The sequence below is a fragment of the Felis catus genome, chromosome B1, assembly GCF_018350175.1.
Source record: "Felis catus isolate Fca126 chromosome B1, F.catus_Fca126_mat1.0, whole genome shotgun sequence".
Classification (NCBI taxonomy): Eukaryota; Metazoa; Chordata; class Mammalia; order Carnivora; family Felidae; genus Felis; species Felis catus.
The window spans coordinates 172,219,557-172,234,021 of record NC_058371.1 but is presented as its reverse complement, the minus strand read 5'-3'; the positions used below and the strand labels follow the sequence as shown (position 1 = coordinate 172,234,021).

Sequence of the window (14,465 nt, the reverse complement as noted above, 5' to 3'; positions counted from 1 at the left end):
TAAAGCTGAGTGATGTGCTCATGAGGGTTCACTATATTCTTCTATTTTTATATGTTATGAAAATTTCCACTATTAGTAAAGAGATTATTTTATATTTTAAAAGACAACAATTATCTTTATATAATACACTTCTTAACCAAAATTTAGTGTTAAAACTCAAAAAACAGCTATGAAAGGCCACCATTCACGTGATTAATAACTAAGCCTTCTTTCCAACAGAACACGGCAACTACTTTCTTGCACAAGAAAGCTGCAGTGTTTCACAGGCACATTTAAACAGATAAAAATGTCACTTTTAAGCCTCTTCTGCCCAAATCCCCACCAATATCTTGAAGGCTAAGTGTGATATTTTGAAATGGAAATACTAGCAGGAGCCTTCTTTAGCTTATCTTGGTCAGATAGAAACAAAATCTCTAATGATCATCTGAAATGATTTTTTTCCATGAGAAAAATAAAGGAATGTTTAAAAACTCCCTTGTTAAAGTTGGGTTACAAGACAACAAAATACCAAAAGTAATTTTGGGGGCGCCTGGGTGGCTCAGTCCGTTAAGCATCCAACTTCAGCTCAGGTCATGATCTCATAGCTCATGAGTTCGAGCCCCAACTCGGGCTCTGTGCTGACAGCTCGGAGCCTGGAGCCTGCTTCAGATTCTGTGTGTGTCTCTCTCTCTCTCTGCCCCTCCCCCACTCGCCCTCTATCTCTCTCTCTCTCTCAAAAGTAAATAAACATTAAAAAAAATTTTTTTTAATTAATTTTTGCTAAATCTATGGTTAAAAAACCAGCCCAAAGTTTTCTGTCAATGAAGGACAGAAAAAAAGGTTGAAAAGAAAAAAGCCTTGTTACTTGCTACCTTCCACCACTTTCCTGTCCCACACAAAATGAACAAAAAAAGGACACAAGAATGGAGGAAGAGGTTGGTCTTAATTCTTACAGTAAAGTGGAGAATTAAGACAATTATTGCAGATAAGTTTTTGACATTCTATCTTACTATTTTTTTTAAGTTTATTTATTCATTTTGAGAGACAAGGAGAGAGAGAATCCCAAGCAGGCTTTGCACTGTCAGCACAGAGCCCAACGTGGGGCTCAAATTCGCGAACCATGAGATCATGACCTGAGCTGAATTTGGATGTTTGACTGACTGAACCACCCAGGTGTCCCTCTATCATACTATTCTTTTTTTTTTTTTTAAGTTTGTTAATTTATTTTGAGAGAGAGTGAGGAGCAGAGAGATGGGGGGGGGGGGAGAGGGATAGAGAGAGAGGGAGAGAGAGAGAGAGAGAGAGAGAGAGAGAATCCCAAGCAGGCTCCACACTGTCAGCACAGAGTCCCATGTAGGGCTCAAACCCATGAACCATGAGATCATGACCTGAGCCAAAAACAAGAGTCAGATGTTTGACTGAGCCACCCAGGCACTGCTCTATCATACTGTTCTTTTTTTTTTTTTTTAAGTTTTTTTTTTTAACGTTTATTTACTTTTGAGACAGAGAGAGACAGAGAGAGACAGAGTATGAATGGGGGAGGGTCAGAGAGAGAGAGGGAGACACAGAATCTGAAACAGGCTCCAGGCTCTGAGCTGTCAGCACAGAGCCTGACGCGGGGCTCAAACTCATGAACCATGAGATCATGACCTGAGCCGAAGTCAGATGCTTAACCGACTGAGCCACCCAGGCGCCCCTCTATCATACTATTCTTAATCATTATTATAAGAAGAATACTGCATACCTACCGTAGTGTCTGAAACTATACTAGGTACTTTTCATACATTGTCTCATTTGATTTGTACATCAACTCTGCCAGGTAGGTACTCTTAATAGTCATTTTACAGTTGGTGACGCAGAAGCCCAGAGAAGTTTCTTGAGGTTGTATGTGATTTTTACTCCGTAATAATTGAGAGAACCAAAATTCAAATCTTATCCATCTGAATCCAAGCTAACAAGGTTTAATGACATGAATCAGCTACCTGGCTTCAATGGAAAAGAACAATTTATAGTCTTAAAACCCATGGCAGTCACTTGCGTTGATGCTGACTCACAGATATTTAACTTCACTTTGCCTTTTTAAAGACCAGAACCATCCATCCACATACTTTATTTGTCCACAAAATCTATGAACAATTTATCCCTGACTCATACATTAACCATAAGGTTTTCCATGTGTTTCCATGATTTTAATGTTTTATTTGCTCAAAACTTTAGTGTCCCATTGAAGTAATGTTAAATCACATGTGTGTGCCCTTGGCAAAACCATTTGAAGTTTAATAAAAAATTTTTTTAATGTTTATTCATTTTTGAGAGAGACAGAGAGACAGAGAGACAGAGTACGAGCAGGGGAGGGGCAGAGAGGCAGACATACACAGAATCCCAAGCAGGCTCCAGGCTCTGAGCTGTCAGCACAGTCACAGGGCTCGAACTCATGAGCCGTGAGATCATGACCTGGGCCAAAGTTGGACACTTAATCGTCTGAGCCTCCCAGGCACCTCGTACAGTTTAATACATTTTAACACAATTATTCATTTAATTAGCTAATGCATAGTACCTCTACGATAATCCCATTAGCGTCTAAGACACTTCTAACAAAATATAGGAAATAATGATCAAACAAGTTAAGATTGGCATTCTTACAGGCATTTCTAATCAAATTTGAATACAAAGATGAAAACTGCTTGTACATAAGAATTGCCAAAGACAGCTTCTATACTCAAAATACCATTGTCAGATAGGAGTCATGTAAAAAAACCTATTTGTAGAAGACAATTGGTATTCTAAAATCTTCAAGAGAGCAATATTTACTTTTTCTTTTAAATGTTTATTTTTATTTTTGAGAGAAAAAGAGAGAGACAGAGTGTGAGCAGAGGAGGGGCAGAGAGAGAGGGAGACACAGAATCCGAAGCAGGCTCCAGGCTGTCAACACAGAACCTGACGCGGGGCTCGAACTCACAGACCACAAGATCATGACCTGAGCCGAAGTCGGTCGCTTAACTGACTGAGCCACCCAGGCACCCCAATATTTACTTTCTCTAATCGTTCAGTAGAAAAAGTTATACTTCAGTGAATGATTAACAAGAGTTTAAGTAAATGTAATTATAAATGTTCAGAGAATAACATTGTGATCATATTTAAACAGCTTGGTTTGATGTGAATACTCTCATACATGGAAAAGGAAGCCAGAGATCAGAAAATACTGTAAGCGATCAAAACGGTGCTGGATATGATGGAAAAAATGAACTGAGGAAAGCTTTGCATTAGTGTAAACAATCTTACTGAGAAAACTGACAAGTCATTTAGTCTATGTTAAAAGAAAAGAGGGTCATTAAACAGACATTAGCGATTCTGTGGCTGAAAAGCAGTAGGAATGCTAAGAATAGATCAGAACTCCCAAACTTACTAACCAGTAAAGAGTGAGTCACAGAAGTAATTAAAGTGGTTTCTGGGTGATCTGCCTGAAAATGTTTGGGGGAAGTCTTGAGGCTGGGGAAAACCAAATCTTTTAGTGTTTTGGAGAGTATATTGATGGGTTCTTCATAGTGTCATATCTTGATTGTGTGACTGAGTCTTAAAAAAAAGGGGGGCTGAGGTTTACTGCTCTCAGTTCTTTCATGTTAATCACGTATATATTGTGTGTCTTCTGCTCTTACCTTTGAATATCAACATTTATTATTATGGAGTAAAAAGGCATTATTTAATAGATAATAAAATCCAGAATAACTGAACTTTTTATAAGTTTCGGTTTTTCCCATGAGAGTTTTGGAACTTTGGAGAAACTAGAGTAATAGCTTAGAGCAATTAAATACACTGACAGAAACCATTTGTTTCAACCAATTCTCTTGACTTTTTAAAATTAGAAATATAATGCATTTTTACTGCAAAACATTCAAACAATACAGAAAGACATAAGTCAAAGTCAAAAATGGAAAGTCTCCTCTTATACCCTAACCCCACACCCCAGAAGTAACAACTGCTAGCAGCTTGCTCATTATCCACATACTTTTCTAGGTGTATATAAACACATATGTAAAGTCACATTTTTTTCACAAAATTTGAATCATATTATTATGCTAAGTTTCAGGTATCATTTCTGATTAATTGAAATGCAAAAGTATACTGCTTTTTTTTTAATGTTTATTTACTTTTGAGAGAGAGAGAGAGAGAGAGAGAGAGAGAGAGCAACAGAGTACGAGTAGGGGAGGGATAGTGAGAGAGGGAGACACAGAACCTGAAGCAGGCTCTAGGCTCTGAGTCGTCAGCACAGAGCCGGATTCAGGGCTCAAACCCACTAACCGTGAGATCATGACCTGAGCCTAAGCTGGATGCCCAACCAACTATGCCACCCAGGCGCCCCAAAAGTATACTGCTTTTATCTACTTATTTCAGTACTTCTCTTTCCTATTAGAAGTTATACTTCAGGGCACCTGGGTGGCTCAGTCCGTTGAGCGTCTGACTTCTGCTCAGGTCATGATCTCACGGTTAGTGAGTTCAAGCCCCACATCAGGCTCACTGCTGTCAGCACAGAGCCCACTTCAGATCCTCTGTCTTTCCCTCTCTGCCCCTCCCCTGCTTGCACTCTCTCAAAAATAAATAAAACATAAAAAAAAAAGTTATACTTCATCTGAAGGCAGGAGTTATCTTGTTAATGTTTTTTCTAAATGCCCACCAAGGTGCCTTGTATTTGTTAAATAAGTATTTGTAGACTTGAATTTAAGCAATTAATCAATGTGAATGAATGGAGAGTGAAGAAAAAGATGAAATAGCCGTAGGTTAAAGGAAAAAGATAAAATGATTTATTGAAATATGTTTTTGCTAACGTGTATGATTTCTCTAAGGGAAAAAAAATAAATAAACAGAAGGTAATGCTAATGAATTCACTGTTTGATTAGGTACTGATATGGTGCCCCGGCTGGTGAGGCTGGATGAAGGTGTAATCAAAACCACGACTCCCAGTTGGCCTCTTTCCTTACAGTGTTACTGGCACCCAAAAACTGTCCCATGGGTTTCACAGTGTACTGGTCCTTGTTTTTGTGCCTTGTCTGTTACATACCCCTAGCATTGTCTCAGCCTGTTCAATCACCTTTGGGTCTAAGGCATAAAAGTATGCTTCAAAGGCATATAATTTAATGCATGTAATGTCCTGGAAATGACAGTGACGGAGAAAGCTGAAAGACTCAGTTCCAATCCTAGCTTTGCCACTGACACATTGGGCAAGTCACTTACATCTTGGGCTTCAGCATCTCATCTATATAGAAGATATTTGCAGATTGGATCAAGTGACCTATAAGGTCCATCCCCTACCTCTAGTTAGCAGGCAAGAGCCCAGAACTTGGAGAACCACAGTGTGGGCTTGACTTGGTTTCTGAAACTAGACAAGTCATTTAACCTCCCCATCCATTGGTCTCCTCGCCTCTAAAGTGGGAATGCTAATTGTACCTACCTTAATTCTCCTAAATAAAGATTAAATGAGATAGTACATGGGAAGCACTTAGAACAGTGCTCAGCATATCTGGCCCTGGATACATGTTGGTTCTTATTACTATTTACACTATTAATTTTCTATGGTTCTGTAATTTAATCACTATTTGATCGTGAAAATCACTAATCTTTAATGACCATTTAATTATGATTTGTTTGAAAATGGTGCTGCACCGAATGCTATACAACCACAGCATCCCTGCCCTCTTGGTCTAACATTCACAATGGTGTAAAGATCTCAATCCTCAATCAAGACGGTCAAGTGTAGAAGTGGTCCCTCAGGATTCATTTAGCTTCTGACACCAATGAGGACAATATCTAATGCCAACTTTGCTGGTTCTAGGAAAGGAGCCCAGGGAATTATACAGACGTGTTCCATGCTGGGCCAGGCACTTGGACAGCTACATGGTTTTCTGAAAACTCCAAATTTTTTCCATGACCTTTCTAGGTGATACTGAATTTCACATACATAGATATTTTCCTCTCAGCATGGAAGAGTGGGATACAATACCTTCATTCTATGACCATTCAGTTCTTTTAATCAATTATAATCAAGTACAGCAGGAAGAAAATATAATTTTAAAACAGTATGTTGTGGTTCATGTCAGATAGTCCCCAAGTGCTTCAAAATTTAGAAGTAGTCGGACATATAGAAAGCAGGATGGTTTAGTAAAGTGACCAGAAAGGCCTGGGTTCAAATCCTAGCTTCACCAATGTCCAGCCTCTGTGAACCTCAGTTTCTTCTCTAAAATGGTAAAAATTAAATCTGCCTTGTAGGGGCTGTACTATCGACAATGTGTGTCAGGTGACCAGCTGACTAGCTGACCTATACTGGGCATTCATTCAGCAAGTATTCTGTGTCAGGCTTTTCTCTGGGCATCTATAGGTACCACTGGAAACAAAATAGGTACAGTCTCTGCATTCAAGAGGCTTGGAGGCCAGGCATGGTTCTATATTATATGGGCCTGAAATGTACAATCTGGGGGACCCTCTGTAAGAAAGAAAATTATGGACATGAAAGTTGGTACAAGAGTGAACATTTATTTGGAATGAGAAAAATATTACAACAGGTTACTGTGGGCTTGATTCAGATTCCTTTTTTTTCCAAGGTCTCTTCAGGGAATTCATAAGGAATACTTACCTAGAAATGCTTCTAAATACAACCTGGCTTCCAACCCACCTAGCACATTCTATAGGGACCCATATAAGTGAGTGGCCCTAAAACTTCAGCTTCCTTTAGTTCATGGGAAATCTGTCTTTGTTGCAGGGCCCAAAAGGTCTTGTCTTATTTTTGTTATTGTAATAATTGTATTATTTGTAATTTCCAGAGTGTTTTCTATGTTGACTGTCTTTAAATCTTCATTCCTAAATCCTGAGGAAAGGCCTCAGGTCATCCACTCAGACCATTTTAGCTTCAATTATACTCTGAGATATGGTCCTTTTGCATGAAAAAATTACTAACAAGATCACGATTGTTAATGTAATAATAACAGGAAGCTTAAAATATCATTCCAACCTCTGCAGACTTGGCATGCAAATGTTCTCCTTGGGCAAGGAAATTGAACTTCAGTTAAGCATCAATTTACTAATATTGATTTCTTCTAAGGCCCCTTCTAATATCTGGAGAAACCCACAGATGCTTCGCTTAATTAATTATAAGGTTTATTCTAGACCTTTTTCCTTTTATGTTGCCAGGTTTAGGCCCTGACTCAAACATTAGTTGAATTTAGTAATATCATAATTGAAACTAGAATTCTATAACAATATTAAAACCATTTTTTTGAAGGAACAAATATAGTAGAGTTTAGCTTTTACATGATTTCTACGGGGAAATCCTGAAACTATACAAACTGATAATGAACAAAGATTTGTCAGAATCATTTGAAAACATAACAATTGGAAAGAAAATAGGAAAATTCATTAAAACAAATTTTAATATTATCATTACTGAGCTATTCCAACTGTAGAAAACATGAATTTGAACCATTAAAAATAGGATAGGTAAAAATTTTCTTTATGAAAGGTGGGAACTTTTGTTAATATTGAAATTCTCACCTAAGATTAATGAGGGATATCATTTCCCAGAGTTTCAAGATTCAAAAAAAAATTAAAGAAGTAGCAGTCACATAATAAACTTTAATGAAATAATAGTTACATATTTTTTAGCAATGAACAGTAAAGTTTGCATATCTTAAACACCCAGTAAATATTTGTGGAAAATGAATGAATGTTAAATAAGCTGGAAGGGCAGTAATTATAATTAGCAGAAAACCAGATGCTAACATAAAGAAGTGTTGAGTAGATGAAACAAATGAATCAATGAGTCAAACCGAAATTATTATTATTATTATTATTATTATTATTATTATTTTGGTTTCAGGAATAGAATTTAGTGATTCATCACTTAACATACAACACCCAGTGCTCATCCCAACAAGTGCCCTCCTTAATGCCCATCACCCATTTAGCCCAGTCCCCCCTCCCCTCCAGCAACCCTCAGTTTGTTCTCTACAGTTGAGAGTCTCTTCTGGTTTGCCTCCCCCTCTCTTTTTTTTTTTCTCCTTCCCCTATGTTCATCTGTTTTGTTTCTTAAATTCCACATATGAGTGAAATCGTATGGTATTTGTATTTCTCTGACTGACTTATTTTGCTGAGCATAATACCCTCTAGCTCCATCCAATCAAGCTGAAATTAATCCCAATCCAAATGGACAATGACTAAAACTCAATCAGCTGCAAAAAAATAAATGAGAACACACATGTCTAGCCATGAAACTCGAGAGGTAAGGGAGAGCTGGCTGCAGAACACTCTTCCTGCCCACGTAGACTTCCTACCATTGTTTTCCACAGCAAGTTAAAGTTATCTTCAGCTTCCTTTTTTAAAGCACAGTACTTCAAATTTACATTTGTGTAGTCTTCACAGAGTCTTCACATGTTTTACCTCATTCAATCTTCACTACCATTGTCTAGCGTGTTTCTTTTTAGCTTAGGATAACAGAGGGAGAGGGAAAACTGAGGCTATCGGAGGGAATGATTTACCCAAGACGAAAAAGCCAATTAGCAGTAGGGCCAGTACTAGAGCCTAGGTCTCTTGCTTTCGGGACCTCGGTCCTTTCCCCTATGATACCATGTAGGTAAGTAGCAGTTTCCTGTCACTCTTGATAACCATGTATCTCCAAATACAGCAATGTTTTGAAGGAGATGGTCAAAGAATACTCACACCAATGGACAAAATGTGTGAAGAGTAATTTGGAAATATGTAAAACAATTTTAAAAATAGGTAGCCCATTTGTGGGATTAATAGAAGGAAATAAATCAAGCACATTAAAAGCTATATGCCCAAAGTTAGTTATTGCAACGTTATTTATGACAGGAAAAAAAAATGAGATGGAAGGAAGGAAGGAAGGAAGGAAGGAAGGAAGGGAGGAAGAAAGGAAGGGGGGGGGGGACCAAGCTAATTCCTATCAAAAGAGAGAGATGACTAAGCCATATTTCATCAAATTGGTGAATGGTTATGAAGATTAAAAAGATGGAAACTGTTCAAAGGGATATTAGGTGGGAAATATATTTGGGAAAGCTGGATGGGATCACAGAAATATGAAAACAGTTTGCTATGATTGTAGGGTTTTAAATAAATTTTCTTTAACAGTGTTTACTTAATATTTTATGAAATAGCTTTAACAATAAACAAGTTTATAGTTCACATGAAGATATTTCAACCAAAGTGTGACTAAAATCATGCACAGATTTGGAAATTTAGCTTTTGACAAATGATTGCGGGTTCCTGAAATACAGACACGGGTGATATGCTACGTTTGCTCATCTGTCTTCAGCCCGTACCCTCCACAGCCTTCCCTTCCACCAGCATCCCGCCATGTCTTCCTGATCTCTGACCCCGTCTTCATCTTGTTTCTGAAATTGTGCTGATATCTTATTTGCTTCCTATCGTTCATAGAACTTATCTGAATCTGCTCTTCTAGGGGCATCAAAGAAAGCTGCTATGTTAGACTAGAGGAGGGAACAGAAGAAGATATTTGGCCCCTGGCTGTCTCTCAGTGACATCAGGCTCTGATAGCTGGCTCAAAAGGAAAAAGCTGCTGACTTCCCCTTTAAGCCACTGAATCTGAAGAACAAAGGTTGAAGCTCCCTTAAATCAATCATTCCAAAGGTAGACGGCCCCATACAAGATAGAGGGTAACCTTGGAAAATCGCACAAGGAGTGTTGTGCAAGGCTGCAGGGCCAGGCCGCACTCCTAAACCCCATTTCGGTTTTCCCAACAGACCTCCTTTATGAGGGCCAGACCAAAGGACATGCATGGATATCCCCATTTCATTAAGATTTATGTCAAACTCACTATGTTGGAGCAATACTTTTTACCTTGTTACTTGGCAAACAGGATCAAGTTATAACCATAAGTACCACACAAAGAACCTCCCCCACATTCTCCACATGAGAATGGAGAGGCTGTCTTCAGTCCTGAGCAAAGATAACCCTGGATACCTTGATAGCCTATGCAAATAGCAGCAAAGGTGAAAGAGACACTGGGGAATACGAAGGTCACCTTGGGGCATGACAACACGTGTGTGTGTGTGTGTGTGTGTGTGTGTGTGTGTGTGTGTATCTCCTGAAAACTTGCTTGGAAGGGAGTTGCCAATGTACATGTCTGTTGTCTTCTAAGCTGTTCTATTTCTCATTAAAATGCTGATACAACCAAGATTTTATCACAGCTTAGGTCATCTTTCATATAATCACTGAAATCTGCAATAGAACATCTCTATCTTAAAGAAATTCCCCCTCTCCTTTTTTTGCTCCCATTAGGACTGTTTTAATGAATGTATACTGATTCCATCTCACTCTTCCTCTAGTGTCTGATAACATCATATTTGCAAGGCAGTTAGTTTATGACTTGGAATCTTACATGTTCAGGGCTTTACACTTTACACATCACAGGTGCACAACAGCCCTGAAGAGATGTACTGATGATCACTGCGGCTTTTGTGAATGAAACTACTGAGGATACTGAGGGATTAAGTGACAGATCAGAATAAAGCAAAGAATGCTTCCTTTCCACTCATGCATGATTGCTTTCATATCGAATCAGAAAAAAACAAAAAACAGTTTTCAAGTGTTTCTGTTGTGATTCCAGCCCAGAAAATCCCAGAAAGGGTGAATAAGACCACTTCAGGTGAAGTCTGTCCCAGGCTCTCCCGTGATTCCTTCCAGGAACCTTCCAGGTTCCAGGTAGGGGAGAAGGCCACAGCCTGAATATTTCTTTAGGAGGAGAGCATTCTTAAGTATCCTTGGGAATGTCTGGGTGCTAAATGATTCCAGGATCTTCCAGTGAAAATTGATCAAGGACAGGTAGAATGGAGGTAATACTTCGAGGCAAATACTCCTTCAGAAAATCTTTCAAGGAATTATTTAAATTAGCTATTATTGCATAAAGCAAGGAGGCATCAGTTCTAGAATCCTTACCTCTTACGGTAACACCTATCTTTCCTCATCTTAACACAATTTATGGACCATTTTCAGTGTCCACAGGATCTATTATTCGAACCATTGCTCATATTTGATTGTTTTTGGCTTATAAAAGGGCATTTCACATAATTCAACCCAATATAAAATACCTCTAATGAGCGAAAGAGAAGCTAAGGAATAAAATGGAAAGCAGATATTGTAGGTTAAAAATAGTAAGGTTTTGTGCACTTGTTTTAGAAACACCCAAACAGAGGAGAAATCGAGACATCTGGGAAGAGACATCAGAAAGCAAGCAAATCAATTGCCCTGGGAAGAGGTGGCTGTCACACAGATAACAGACAATTCTAAGTCTAGCCAGGACATGAAGTGGCCTTGAGCATTAACTGGCCCGGAGTCCTTAATTGTAGTCCTTGACATTTGCTCCTGCTGATATAGCTCATGACTCTTTACCCAGCTTCTAATTACTTTTCCACTTAATGACCTATTTTATGCCATTTTACATGTTTTCTTTCATAAATTCAATATTTTTTAAAAATTTATTTATTTATTTATTTATGTGTTTTTATTTATTTATTTAATTTACATCCAAGTTAGCATATAGTGCAACAATGATTTCAGGGGTAGATTCCTTAATGCCCTTTACCCATTTAGCCCATCCCCCCTCCCACTCCCCCCCCCCCCAGTAATCCTGTCTGTTCTCCATATTTAAGAGTCTCTTATGTTTTGTCCCCCTTCCTGTCTTTATATTATTTTTGCTTCCCTTCCCTTATATTCATCTGTTCTGTGTCTTAAAGTCCTCATATGAATGAAGTCATGTATTTGTCTTTCTCTGACTAATTTCACTTAGCATAACACACTCTAGTTCCATCCACGTTGTTGCAAATGGCAAGATTTCGTTCTTTTTGATTGCTGAATGATAATCCATTGTATATATACCACATCTTCCTTATCCATTCATCCATCGATGGACATTTGGGCTCTTTCCATACTTTGGTTATTGTCGATAGTGCTGCTATAAACATTGGGGTGCATGTGTCCCTTCAAAACAGCACACCTGTATCCCTTGGATAAATACCTAGTAGTGCAATTGCTGGGTCATAGGGTAGTTCTATTTTTAATTTTCATAAATTCAATCTTATTTTCCCAATAATATTATTGGCTCCTGAGGGCATATTCCTGTGCCATACATTTCAGCCTTTCCAGGGGGGACAATCCAGGCATTAAGTAATTGCTAAGTAAGTACCTATTAAACAAGTGGAGGACCACCTGGGTGGCTCAGTCAGTTGAGCATCTGACTCTTAATTTCTGATCAGGTCATGATCTCACGGTTTGTGAGTTCGAGCCCTGCGTTGGGCTCTCGGCTGACTGCATGGAGCCTGCTTGGGATTCTCTCCCTCTCTCTCTCTCTGCCCCTCCACCAGCCCCTGACTCTCAAAATGAATAAATAAACTTAAAAAACAAAACAAAACCCAGCCTGGAAACCTATCATGAGGCTCTGTTATAAGAAAGCTCAACTGGAAATGTAAATTGTGGGAGAACCAATAGTAACAACATGCATCTCTGGGCTGTACCTCCCAGATGCTCTATTCAATGCTACATATTTAATATATACATCAGCACAACATCTAACAGCTTTACAAAGGGTATTATTAGTATTAGTATTGTTATTAACTTCATTTTACAGGTGAGGATACTAAGAGATTTCAGAAAGCTTAAGTGAATTACCTAAAGCCACACAGTAAGTACCTAAACTTCAAGCCCAAGATGGCTGAGCCCAAAGCCCACATTCTTTCCACTGGTTTCCTGTTTTGTATAGTACCTATCACTCTTTAACAGTAACAGTAATAATAATAACTGTTATGTTATATTAATATTTTATAAAAAGAATAGTTATGAAATAAAACTGTTATATTAATAATGTTATAAAAATAATAGTAATAATAATAATGGCTTATGTAGAGGTTACTCTGTGCCACGCACTCTCCTAAAGTCCTTTACATATATTATTTCATTCAATCCCAACAACAAACCTAGGATATGGGCTCTATTATTATCCATTTACAGAATTTTGAGAGTGCATTATCTTGGACTTATAAGTTAGGGCTAAAAGCAGATTCTGTAGAACGATGAAAGATCACTTGTCTTTGTCTTTTTATGTAGAGGAAGAAACCCTACAATCCACATAATATCTCACCTGCACCCAGCCCCAAGATGGCCCACGAAAGGAGTCAGGGAGAGGAGAAGAACGATGGAGCTTGGACCAGAGCTCTCTGCCTGCCCTTGGTAATCCTATAGGAGAGGCTGTAGGTTGGAAGCACAGGAGAAGCAGAGAATAGACTTTGAGATCATCAGGGTTCCCTGACAGCTTTCCCCTGCATCACCCTGTGCTGCACTAATTTGTCAATGAAAAGGCCTTCTACCAGCCAAGTTACAATCCTTGTGAGTAAGGACAATAAAAATTAATAATATTTTCTTCTTATTAGGCTCATTCTAAAGTTTGGCATAACTACAACGTAAATTTCCGCCCACATCAGAAAGGTTGGTTGTCAATCACATTGGGATCCCATTGGATTGAACCAAACAGATCAGAAGACATGATGGATATACTCAAGTGTCAACAATCCATGGTTTCAGTGCTCGGATGGTTTGCCAATCCTATCCATGGGGATGGAGACTACCCAGAGGTGATGAAAAAGAAGTTGCTCTCCATTCTACCCCTTTTCTCTGAAGCAGAGAAGAGTGAAGTGAGGGGCACAGCTGACTTCTTTGCCTTTTCCTTTGGACCCAACAATTTCAAGCCCCAGAACACCATGGCTAAAATGGGACAAAATGTGTCACTCAATTTAAGAGAAGTGCTGAACTGGATTAAACTGGAATATGGCAACCCCCGAATCTTGATTGCTGAGAATGGCTGGTTCACAGACAGTCATGTGAAAACAGAAGATACCACAGCCATCTACATGATGAAGAATTTCCTCAACCAGGTTCTTCAAGGTTGGTTGTACATTAGCTCAATTTTTAAAACTTTTGAATACTAATCCTTACAGGATACTTAAAGTCATCTTCCAACATATGATTATTGTTGTTGGGCTTCCCCATTGTCTAATGTTGATAGAATTTTTAAATGTTACTCTCATGTCCTTTTTTAATAAAATTTTGAGAACAAAATAGTTTTAGACTGTAGATACATCCTAAATTGGTAACAAGGTGCTGTATCATTCTTTGTAAAAGAAGGCATGCTATAAGAGATACATCCCAAAGTTTTTTGACAGTAGTAACTTGGTTTAAGATGTTGAAAGCTTTTCTTGAAACTGTGCTGTTTTTATTCTATTACATGACTAAATAGTAAAAAGGCCTGGAGACAAAGAATGAGCCATGAATGGCAAAGCTGAGTAATTTCTATGGCTCCTAGATAGTTCTCTGACCCCTGGTGACCCCTCATACCTTTTCCACTACTCAAGTAGTGACATCTACAGGTGACTACTGAAATAATGGAGCAGAAGATAAGCTCAAATTATGGTGGG

The 14,465-nt window shown here is 38.5% G+C and overlaps 1 protein-coding gene across 1 annotated transcript in view; it reads left to right on the top strand.

The window, feature by feature from the left end:
- The window catches only part of KLB (klotho beta), a 33,949-nt gene that overhangs the window by 7,107 nt on the left and 12,377 nt on the right, over nt 1-14,465 (top strand). The window contains 1 exon segment of the mRNA XM_003985434.6: nt 13,425-13,935. Within this exon segment, the coding sequence (XP_003985483.4) occupies nt 13,425-13,935 (511 nt within the window).